General features: G+C 36.7%; 1 protein-coding gene across 1 annotated transcript; it reads right to left on the bottom strand.

The window, feature by feature from the left end:
• Positions 1 to 715: 715 nt before the first annotated feature.
• LOC149199689 (adoMet-dependent rRNA methyltransferase spb1-like) lies at positions 716 to 5,029 on the bottom strand. The gene is made up of 2 exons (XM_089400651.1): positions 4,951 to 5,029; positions 716 to 3,111 (listed from the first exon to the last, which is right to left on the bottom strand). Exons 1-2 carry the CDS (start codon positions 5,027 to 5,029, stop codon positions 716 to 718), a joined length of 2,475 nt encoding a protein of 824 aa, XP_089256777.1.
• Between the last annotated feature and the right edge of the window lie 7,746 nt (positions 5,030 to 12,775).

Below are 12,775 nucleotides of genomic sequence, written 5' to 3'. Positions count from 1 at the left end.
ACTAGAAAAATTAACATTAAAAGCATTTTTTAAAAAACTAAAAAAACAAAAAAAAAACTGAAATTAAAAAAAAATATAATATATATATATATTATTATATATATAAATTTTAAAAATATATCTCTTTTAAAAAAAAAAAAAAAAACAAAACAAAACAAAAAAATTTAAAAACATGTATTTAAAATTAAAAATTAAATTTTTAAAGAATCATATATATATATATATATATATATATATATATATATATATATATATAATATATCTCTTTTAAAATAAAAAAAAAAAAAAAAAAAAAACAAAACAAAAAACAAAAAAATTAAAAAAACATGTATTTGAAATTAAAAATTAAATTTTTAAAGAATCATATATTTTTCTATTAAAAAAATAAAAAAACAAAATTGATTAAAGTTATTTTTTTATTTAAATCACAAAAAAAAAAATTAAATTTTTTTTAAACAAATTGTTTTTCTGTTTAAAAAATATATATATATTAAAAAAATTTAAAATAATTGTGAAACAATTTTGTTTTTTTTGTTATTTAAAAAAAATAATTATTAGAAATTTTTTTTTTTTTAAAAACAAGTTTTTTTTTTTTAATTTAAAACAAAAAATTTAAAGTTTTTTATTTAAAAAAAAACAAAATTATTATAAAAAAAAAAAAAAAAAAAAAAAAAAAAACATTTGTTTTAAAACAAATTTTTTTAAAAGTTTTTATTTAAAAAAAAAAAATTGTGCCCTCCTGGCCACCCGCGGTGGCGCGGCCCCAGGCGAAGGCCTGCACGCAGGACCTATGCCCGGGACTGCGCCACCATGGGCGGCCGAGAGGGCGGAGGGGCGATTCCCGGAATCGCCCCTCCGATTGATTGGAGATGTCAGTTTGATTAGATATTGCATTTGCTTTGTTTCGAACTCCCTCCAACTTCTTCATTGCAACCCGTTTCTTACGGGCTTTTGCCTCTACAACCTTCTTTGCTGGCCGAGCATCAATTTCTTTGAATTGTGCTTTCATGGCTTCAATCTCCTCTCTTGTTATGGGTTTCTGAGGCCGGAAGTGAATTTTTTCTTCCTTGACAAACCATTTCGGCTGACCTTTATCATCAAAAGTATACCTATTGTAGGCAGCATCTAGAATCTCTTCCCGTTGGTTTTTCCTCAACATTTTCTTCGCATAAGCTAAAATTTCTGCTTTGGAATCAATGTCATAATTTGATTCATCTTCCGAAGAAGATTCATCACTTGAGCCAGAAGATGCAGCAGGAACTATTTCAAAGCCATCATCTCTCTCTGGCTTAGATCTGTTGTCTTGCAAAATCTTGGACTCAGATGTGATAGAAATATTCTTCTTGTTGGATTTATTGTTGGGCTCACTTCTCCTTTCACTGGATGATTTTGGGAATGATTTGATATCTTGACCTCCTTCTGACATGTCAGAATCACTGTCTTCCTTATTGCAGGTGTCTTGAAAACCCGTAAAGAGATCCTGACTGAACCACTGCTCAGTCAGCTGCTCTTTAGATGGTTGTTCTTCCTCGGTTAGTGGCACCACCAATGGATTGGCCTCACCATCCTCGGCACTGTCATCTGAATAGTCTTCATGAATATTATCCTGATAAGTCCCATTGTCCTTCCAGACTTCGCTATCAGTAGCATCATTAATTAATTTTGCACGTTTTCGCTTCTTTGTACTGCCTTCTTTTGCAGCAGCAAACCGCTCATAAGCTCGATCCAGACAGTTTTCAAGTTCTTCATCATACCTCCTCTTCTCTTCATCAGAATCAACGTCACTTGCTTCACTATCTTCTGATTTTGGGTCATTAGCCTCATCTTCACTTGCAACATCAATTTGATCATCAGATTGTGTTGGAGAATCCACAACCAATAGATCCTTCTTAGCCTTAATAGAAGATAAATAAAACAAATCATAGTCATTATAGCCATCTTCCATGACATCCACTTTCATTCCTGTTCGGGTACGTGCTTTAGCCTTAGCCCGTCTTTTTGCAAGGAGTTTCTTTGTTTTTTTCTTCTTTCGTTCATAAATAGAATGCAATTCTTCCATTTGACTCAACATTCGCTCATCATCATCACCCTCAACTGTTTCGTTCACTTCATCCACCCCAGAATCATTTTTCACTTGAGGAGATAAGGCCTTCCGGATGTGCAAATGCCACTTCAACAAAAGCTTGAATTCCTGTTTCCCCAAAACTCGCAAATCATCGCACAGTAACTTTATCTCATCAGTAGTAAGAGAATGATCCTTTAAGGAAGAACATGCTGGATCCTCAAATGAAATTGAAGTAACTGAACCGAGGACTTCCAAAGGCTTATCTGACCAAACAAAATCTGAAGCAAGGCCTATCTTCCGTATTGTTGCAAGTCCTTCTTCATATCCTTCACGATTTCGCTTTTGTTTAGATCCTTTGAGAACATCCACAACCTTTGGTGGATCAACAACTTGTTGGAAAAGATGTTTAACATCAAGGAGGCATGGATCAATCTTAGCAGGTGCTTTATATCTCAAACCAACAAAATATATTTCTGCAGATGTCGATCGACTGGCAACTGCCTTTGTCACTTCTACTTTTTCAAACAACTGTTTGAAGCAATAAAGTATTTCATTGTAATCTTGCGATCGAAATACCTTGGAGACAAAAGTTCCCTTGGGTGCCAAGAATTCAACAGCCAGCTTCAATGCATCTACAACCAGGGAAGCCTGCGTAGTGGCCTCCTTAGACCAAGCACCTCCCACATTAGGAGACCCATCATGCAGCACAACATCCAACATATTACATCCATTTTCCTTCATTAATTTCCAAATGGAAGCCTTGCACTTGGGAGTAGTTATGTCCTCCTGTAGAGAGAAATCCCCTCTAATAGGACGAATGGGCACCAAATCAACGCCCATTATCAGACTTCCAATGGGCATATGCTTCACCGCCACTTGCATCCACCCGCCAGGGGCCGCACACAGATCCAGAAGGGACCTGGCCGAAGAGAAAAAACTGAACTTCGCATCTAATTGGACTATTTTGAAAGCTGCTCTAGATCTGTAACCCTGCTCTTTTGCAAGGTGATAAAATTTATCAAGCCGGTGCTTTCCCTTGGCCTTTCCTATTATGAATACAGAGGAAGAAAGCGGATGGAATCACCCCTCCGCCCTCCCGGCCGCCCGCGGTGGCCCAGGCCCGGGCGGAGGTCTTGCACGCAGGCCTCCGCCCTGGGCCGCGCCACCGCGGGCGGCCGGGAGGGCACAATTTTGTTTTTTTTTTTTTTTAAATAAAAAACTTTTAAAAGTTTTGTTTAAAAAAAAAAAAAAAAATTCTTGTTTAAAAAAAATTAAACATTTTTTAATAAGTATTTTTTTTTAAATAATAAAAAAACAAAATTGTTTAACCATTATTTAAAAAAATAATAATAATATATATTTTTTTAAACAAAAAAACAATTTGTTTAAAAAAAAATTAATTTTTTTTTTGTGTTTGAAATAAAAAAGTAATTTGAAAAGACATATTTTTAAATTTTTTTGGTTTTTTTTTGTTTTAATTTATGTTTATTTATTTTTTTAGTTTATTTTTAAATGTTTTTAATGTTAATTTTACTAGTTTTTTATTTTTACTTTTGTTAATTTTCTTTTTTTTTTAATCTAGTTTGTTTTTAAATTTTATTTTTTTTCCTAGTTTTTTTTAATGTTTTTTTTTTTGTCTATTTTTATTTATTATATATATATATATATATATGTATTTTTTTCCTAATTTTTTTATGGTTTATGAGATAAAAAAAAAAAATTAACTTTTTTTATTTTTTGTCTTTTATATATATATATATTTTAAGTAATTAACATTTTAATCTTAATTTTAGTAGTTTTTAATTTTTTTTTGGCTAATTTTCTATTTTTTTATTAAATTTAGTTTGTTTTTAATTTTTATTTTTATTTTTTAGTGTTTTGATAATCTCTTTTAAATTTTTCTATTTTTACCTAAATTTTATAGTTTGTTTTAATTTTTTTTTCTTTTCCATATATATATATATATATATATATATATCTTTTCTTTTCTTTTGACAATTTTTTTTATGGTTTACAAGATTTTTTATTTTTTTTTCTTTTCCATTTTTTTTAAATATGTTTTTTTTACTATTTATTTGTTTATAATTTTTAAGTTTTTTTAGTTTTTTAATTTAGTTTTTTTTTTACTTTTTTTTTATTGATATTTTTTTTTTTGTTTTATTTTATGTTTTGTTTTTAGTATATACTTTAATTTATGTTTTGTTAATTTTTAAACTTTTTTTGTTTTGTGTTTTTTCATTGTTTTAATTTTTTTATTTTTAATTTTATTTTATGTCTTCATTATTTGTTTGAAATTTTAATTTTTTTCAGGGTCATGATAAAATATTTTACTCTATTATTTCGAAATGTTGAAATATTACCCTTGAAAAAAAAAGGGAAAAAAAATTCATATCCCAACGTTAACACTTTTTGTTTTGAGGGTGTTTTTTGGACAATTTTTGCACAAAAATTTGGTTTTCACCGCCATTTTTAAAACATGTTCAAAATTTACCCTAAAAAAAAAGGTGTTATTCCAGCATCAACACTTTTCGTTTTTAGCACTGTTTTTGATGTTTTTAAGGGGTTTTTTGGCTAGAGTTCCCGTTTTGAGTTTACAGTTCTCGTTTCAAAGTTTACATTGTTTACTGGTGCACCCCATGGTGATACACTTGGCCTAATGTATCCCTTGTCCAACATTTCCTTCAATTGCATCTTCAACTCTACCAACACTAAAGTGCTCATTTTGTAAGGTGAATCTAATTTCAAAGCTACCCCTTGCACCAAATCAATCCAAAAGTCTACTTCCCTATCAAGTGGAAACTCTGAAATATCTACACGAAATACATCATAAAATTGTTGTAGAACTGGGTACCTACTCAAAACATTTGCATCCTCAACTTCCATACCTTTGTCAGTAGAAATCTGCACTACAAATAACACACACCCTTTCATGTGAATATGCTTGGCCTGCATACCTATCATCATTCTAACTGATGTTGCTTTCTTCTTACCCTGCAAGACTCTTTGTTTTCCATTATCATCCCAACAATCAATGTCTTTGTCATAGAAATCCACCTTGGTTCTATGAAGGTACAACCAATCCATTCCTAACAACATATTGTATGATCCCAATGGTAATACATTCAAATGTGTTGAGGTAGGCATACCATTCAAATCAAATGTACAAGCTCTTACCCAATGATGAACCCACTTCTTTGTACCTATAGCCAACTCCACTAACCAAGACTTTGCATGTTGATGAGCCTCATAAATGGGTAATTATATGGGCTCATTTTACCTCCTAACCTAGTCAACACAACGATTTTCTTAGCTTATTGTATGATTTTTTTATTATATTTATGCTTATAGAGTGAGTTGAGTTAGTTATTGTGCCATGTGGTCTAACATGTATTTAATGTAGATTATTGATGAGTTTCGAGGTCAAAGTCAAGGATCCAATGGACAAATGGCAACAATAACTCTAAGTGGACAAAGGAGAGGACTTATAGGAGGGAATCCCCCTCATTTATTACTCCTCACTTCGAATGCCCCTTCATTCATCTTGGAGTACAAGCAGCCGAACCATGCACTAGAAGGCAGCCAAGAAAGTGGAGGATGACTGATGATTATCTCGAGTTTTGGAAGCCAAGCCTCCCTGATTTTAAGGAAGCTCTTGGTAGCTTCATTTGTATAAGTAGATGGGCCTAGGGCCTCACTAGAGTCAGATTTTTGTTGGATTTTTGTTTATGTAAACTCTGCTCCAACTTCGAGCTTATTATTTTGTGACAGTTTCATGTAATCTTGTTATTGTTTTGATAATAAAGATGGAATCCTTTTTGAGCTAGCACTGAGTTACCTCAGAGGGCTGAAGCTCTTGGGTTAGGGCCCAATCCAAGTAGCCAAGCTCCTCTTTACTTTTATTTTTATGTTTTATTTTAGTTTGTAGATTAGGTTGTTGTTAGATGTATTTCTTTTATGATTAAGAATAGGTTGTTTTTGATGATTCAGTAGTTTGCTTCCATTTGTGCTTTCTATAGTAGGTTAAACAGTGATCAGCAAAGACTCAAAAGGCTAGCAATAGTGCCTTGGCCTCTCTTCCTCCCTTTGGGACCATGATTTGAGGCAAAGACCCTCTTGCTGCCCCAAAAACACAGATTTTCCTCCTTCATAGGACTTCTAGTGTTTGCAGCTTTTTAGTAGGTTAATAGTCCAGCTTTGCTTTGCTTTAGATCTTCTTCATCATGCTCACTTCTTTATTTGTAGTAGTCTTCTTTCATGCTTTCCTTTCCTACAACATTTCTCATCATTTCCTTTCATAGATCATAGTTTAGACCATTTTTATGCAAAACTTTGTTTTTCCTAAATGCATTCATTTCACTTGTTGCTTGATTTCCTTGGTTAATTGTCTGTTTCTTTGTAGCAGATCTCTTCCAGCAGTAGGCTAGCTTATCAGCAATCACACCCTCCATTTGATCCATGCCCTATAGGTCTCCCAAATCTCACCTCAATTCTGTCCTATTTTCCTGCATTTTTCCATAGAACTTCTTCCTCTCTCCTTGAGCAAACCCAATCATCTTTTTCTCTTGGTGATTCATGGTAGACCTTAATTACCTTAACACCTCATTCCAACCTTCATCCACCTTTTTCACCCACTCTCACACCCTCAAAATAGTGGAAACTTCTCTTGCCTCCTCCTGTAGGCCTCTTGTAGATTCCCTATTTTCCTCCTATAGATTTCCTGTGTCCTCCTATAGATTTTCCTGTAGGATTTCTTTTGAAGGTCGAGTATGGGAAAATCCTCTAGAAGGCCACCTGAGACCTCCTAGGACCCATCCACACCATCTATATCCTCTCAAGTCCCAAAACCACCCTTCAACACCACCTATTTGCTGCCACATTCACACACAATAAATTACATGCATGTCAATTTCACATAAAAATAAATAAAAAACCAAAAATATGTCTTTTTCTTATTTACTTCCAAAAATAGCATAGTTAGATGTTTTTTACTTCCTTGAATAGGTAATGGTGTTCCTTTCATCATTTTCATAGTGCTTTCTGCAAAAGTAGAATTAGTTAGTTAATTAGGGCTCACTAGGTTTGCTTGACATTTCAGTCTTTCAATAGCATCTATTTTTCTTTCCTTTAATCACATATAGAACTTCTTCTGGAATCCATAAAAGTTGGCTTGAGCTCCTAGTGATTTCGCACTGACTGACCAAGTGACAACCTGCAGTGAAAACTATTACTTGTGCATATAGCACTAACACTTCCAAGTTTGTTACGAACTACCAGGTTGATAAGAGTAAAGTAGATAGCACAGAAGTTGCAGCATTGTTGTTGCAATACTGGTGCTCACCATTTTTTGGCGTCATTGTTGGGGAAGCGTCAAAGTATTATGTGATTACTACTTTCTTCTCTTTTCTATTGCAACATTCTGCTAATAGTTCATTTCAGCAAAAGTAGACTAGTCATTTCTTTTCCTTTCAAGTTCTGCATTTCCTTGCTTTCCTTTTCAATTCTGCAAATTTCCATTTTAGCAAGTTCATTTCAATTAAGTTGCAATTTGTTTTGTTCAATAAATTTCAGTTTTGTAGGTACTATCAGTGTGGGGAAAAAAGAAACAAAAACCAACCAAAAATATTTCCTTTCATGCCTTGTAGGAATAGAGATAACTTAGGAAAATTTTTGCCCAACACCCCCACTGTTTCACATATCCAACCTTCTCTCTTCTTTGGTGGCTGCGATTAAGAAGATCCCTTAGGTGAATAGCCATACATATTTGAAGAACCTATAAGGGAAGAAGAAGAAGAAAACATTCCTTTGGAGCCAATGGCTAAAAACAGAAATGTTAGGGGGAATGGAGAGAGAATAGAGGATACCTTTCCCATTCGGGAGACCAATGGGGACACCAAAATGAAGAATATAAGCCCTTCCGCCCTATCTCATTTCCATGGTATAAATACAGAAGATCCTGACACCTTCTTGTTTGAGTTAGTTGTCATCTGTCGAACTTATGACTATGCAGAAGATGAGAAAAAGTTGAAATTGTTCCCTTCTACTCTCAAGGATGCAGCACTGCGCTGGTTCATGGGATTACCTGGCAATAGCATCACAACTTGGGCTCAGATGCAACAGGATTTTAACAACAATTATTGAGACTATTGTAGGTCAAAAAATACTAAAGAAGAAATCTTCCGAATGACCATAGGGAGTGATGAGTCCCTGGAAGACTATGAAGAGACATTCCAGCTCAGTTACAAAAGGGTCGGGTGTACACTTGACCCTGAGTCTCTGAAGTTGGTCTTGCTCAGGGGAATTCAGGAAGATCTTTTAGACACCCTCCATCTACTGGCCGGGGGAGACATCTACCAACTATCTTATGAAGACATAAAGACTGTTTTTAGAAACCATTCTAGAGCAGCCAAAAATAAAGGTAGGGGGAGTCAACCCATAGCCAGTACCTCTTCCTCTAACTCATCCATTAAAGGAGAAATTGGAAACATGCTGGAAGACTTCAAGAGTGAGATGTTGCAGACTCTTGCCATGCAAATGGATACCTTACATATCAAAACGAAACAAGAGGAAGCAGAGAGGGATTTGGCCACTTTTTTCCCTAGATGCACTAGGAGGCATCCTAGGAATGAATTCCCATTGAACTCTATAGAGGCTTGTTTAGTTTGTGAAGATAATCATTCTATAGATAAGTGCCCTTCCTTGCCCGGACTTAAAGATGTATATCAAGGGGCTGAGGGAGTCACTGAATAGCTCTATTACATAAACCAAAGAAGGTCGCATGGACCTAGACCATACCAGCAGGGGATGCAAGGGACATCTCAGGCATACTACAACCCCAACCAAGTCACTTCCATACCTTCTTAGGGCCCTCCTGCTCATCTTTCCTGGTCCATGCCCCCTCCTTGGTTCTTCACATCTCAATATCATGCCCAACCAACCACCCATTCATTTCAATCCAATGCTCAGTCGTAGCCTCAGTGGAATGCATCTCATTAGGGGTGGAGGCCCCAATACAATTCTCCTCCCGCTCTTATGCCTCCACCACCTACCCAACCACAACCGTTACCTTCTGCTCCACCAAGGCAACCCCAAATGCCTACCCAAAGAAACCTGAACCCAAACAATAAATAGGCTCAGTAAGTGTATAGTGGGGAACCATCATGCCCAACTTATGTTGTGGAGATTCAGGAAATTAACTTGTGATCTGGGAAAGTTCTCCCAGATACCCAGCCTCCACTCAGGGAGGTTGAGGAAGATAAAGAGGAAAGTGAACCTAAAGCAATTCTACCCTTTCCTGAGAGACTATCTGTGATAGTCCAGCCTACCCCAGAAGAAACTGAACTTCTGGGAAAATTGAAACATTTATGTGTGAAGATACCACTTCTCCAAGCCATAAAAGATGTGCCTATCTACAATAGGTTGATCAAAGAGAAGTGCTTTAGGCATCCAGGAAGGTGCAAGAGAGATGCCCCAACCATCAATGTCATAGGACAACTGTCCAACCTGATGTTAGAGCAGGTAATCTGTCCAAAATTTCTTGTCCCTGGAACCCCAGTAATCGATGTCCACATCAATGCCACCATGATCCCACATACCTTGATTGATCTGGGAGCTGCCATTAATGTGATGACAAAGGACACAATGCTCAAACTTAACCTCCAGGGCTCCTTGAGGAAGACCACGACCGTGCTACAGCTAGCAGACCACTCCACCATGACCCTTGAGGGGATTGTGGAAGATGTGATGGTCTCCATTGATTCTTGGGAGTACCCTGCTGATTTCTTAGTTCTCCAGCCAAAGGCAAAGCTCATTGGGTATCCTCTCATTTTGGGAAGATCCTGGTTGGCTACAGCCGATGCTTACATCAGTTGTCGAGCTGGGAACATGACCATAAAGAACGGGCACATGTCTAAGCAGTTAATCCTATATCCTCTTGCCCAACCGTTGCTAGAACATGATCTACCTCTCTGGCTGGAGGAGGAAGATGAGGATGAAGTTTATTCTACATCGCTTTGTGCATTAGAAATCTCCATGGGGGGAAATAGCAAGATGAGGATGATATGAGTGAAAATTTGATTCAAAATCCACCTCCCAGTATATCACCATTAGAAGACATAGTAAGAGAAACCCAAATCAACCCCTCAACTGATCTCTATGTGGCCAATCCTACTTCTCTCCGTGTTAAGAATATAGAGTTCGGCCTAGAAAGAACCTTAAAATCATTCCATCCCTATCCACTTCCTAGGAGAAGGAACTGTGCAGTCCACTGAGCAAAAATCTAGATGCCTTCGTCTGGAGTTATAAGGAGATGAAGGGAGTGCACCCTTCAGTATGCACTCATCATGTATACATCAAGGAAGATTGCAAACCAGTCAGGCAACCTCAAAAGAGGATGAATCCAACACTTAAAGATATTGTTAAGGAAGAACTATAGAAATTGCTTGATGCAGGATTCATCTATCCCATCTCTGACAGTGAATGGGTCTCTCCTTTGGTGCTAGTGCCAAAGAAAAATGGGAGAATCTGTGTCGACTATTGGGAATTGAACAAAGCCACTATAAAGGACCATTTTCCTTTACCTTTCATAGATCAAGTGTTAGACGGTCTGGCAGGGAAAAAGTTTTTCTCTTTCCTAGATGGGTTTAGTGGGTACAATCATATTCAAATTAGCCCGAAAGACCAAAATAAGACCACTTTCACTTGTCCTTGGGGTACCTTTGCATATCGGGTCCTTCCTTTTGGTTTGTGAAATGCTCTAGCCACTTTCCAAAGAGCGGTATTGAGTATATTTTCTGAATTAGTTCATCATGCAGTAGAGATATACATGGATGACTTTACTCCTTATGGTTCTGACTTTCAAGAAGCTTTATCTAACCTAGGAAAAGTTCTAAACAAGTGTATTGAGAAGAACCTATCCCTTAGTCCAGAAAGATGTGAATTTTTATGACTGAAGGGACAGTGTTAGGTCATGCAATATCTCAGCAAGGACTATAGCTGGACCCCAAAAAAATTGCCATCATTCAAAGAGTCCCACCTCCTCAAAAGGTGAGGGATGTCAGAAGTTTCCTAGGTTTAGTTGAGTATTACAGGAGATTCATTAAAGATTTCAGCAAGCTATCCTCTCCTTTGTTTGGCCTTTTAGGCAAATATGTTGAGTTCATATGGTCAGAAAACAGTCAAGAAGCCCTAGATACCTTAAAGAGCAAGCTAGTGACTACCCCAATTCTCAAAGGCCCAAACTGGGCCCTGCCATTTCATATTCATACATATGCCTCGAAAAAGGTGATAGGAGAAGCCTTGGGACAAATTGATGAAAAGTTACCTTATGCCATATACTTTATAAGCAAGAACTTGTCAAAGGCAGAGTTAAACTATACAGTGACCAAGAAGGAACTCCTAGTTGTCGTGCATTCCTTAAACAAATTCAGACATTATATCACAGGCTATCAAACCTTTGTGCACACTGATCATGCTGCAATTAGATATTTAATGAACAAACCAGATGTAAATGCTCACATTATTAGATGGTTGCCTTTACTGCAGCAGTTTGATTTGACCATTATTGATAAGCCTGGTAAAGAAAATGTTGTTTTTGACTTTTTGTCTAGAGTAAATTTGCCTGCAGGTGAAGAAGGAATGGTGGATGACCAAATTCTAGATGAACATCTGTTTGCTATCTCAGTACTCTCTCCATGGTTTGTTGATATAGCAAACTACTTGGTTTCAGCACAATTCCCACCACACCTATCCTCAAAAGAGAAGAGCAAGATAGTAAGGAAAAGCATCCCTTTCACCTAGATTGGGGGAAATATCTTCAAACTTGGCCCAAATCAGATCTTGAGAAGACGTGTCAGGGAGGAGGAAGTCTTTGACATCCTCTTGACCTATCATGATGGGCCTTGTGGAGGTCATTTTTTAGCAAAAAGAACTGCCTTCAAGATATTGCAAGCAGGCTACTACTGACCCACTCTTCATCAAGATGTGAGGAGATATACTAGCCAGTGTGATCGATGTCAGAGGATGGGGAAACCTAATCCAAAGGATGAGATGCCCATGCAACCTCAAGTGACCTTTGAGCCATTTGAGAAGTGGGGCATGGACTTTGTGGGTCCTATCAACCCTCCTTCAAAACAGAAACAATACATCATTTTGTGCACCAATTAACTGACAAAGTGGGTAGAGACAAAAGCAATCAAAGTAGCAACAGAGGAAAAAGTAGTTGAGTTTTTGAGAGAAAACATATTATACAAGTTCAAGTATCCAAGAGATTTGGTCACAGATCAAGGCAGTCAGTTCACTTCTAATTTTATTGAATACCTACTCACACATCATAAAATCAGGCATAGGGCTTCCACCCCTTACCATCCACAAGCCAATGAGTAGGTGGAGATCACTAACAGAGCATTACAAGAGATCCTGACCAAGGTAGTGAGCAGCAACAGAAAAGACTGGGCGAATAGATTATTTGAGGCCACTTGGGCCTACAACGCAACATGGAAGACCACCACAGGGTTCACACCCTATGAACTGGTCTATGGGAAGAAGGCTTTGCTGTCAATAGAATTTGAGTTCAATACACTAAGGATGGCAGCTCAGCTAGACCTAGACCTCAGCCATGCACAGAAGGAGAGATTACTTCAGCTCAATGGATTGGATGAATACAAATTGCAAGCCCTTCTCCATACAGAGGTAGTTCAGCTTCAGAGAAAGATA

This window comes from Pinus tabuliformis, chromosome 2_1 (assembly GCF_031772625.1).
Source record: "Pinus tabuliformis cultivar Carrire ecotype Pingquan chromosome 2_1, CPIR1, whole genome shotgun sequence".
Taxonomy (NCBI): domain Eukaryota; kingdom Viridiplantae; phylum Streptophyta; class Pinopsida; order Pinales; family Pinaceae; genus Pinus; species Pinus tabuliformis.
Note: the sequence above shows the minus strand (reverse complement) of the source record. Positions and strands in the feature narration are given on the sequence as shown.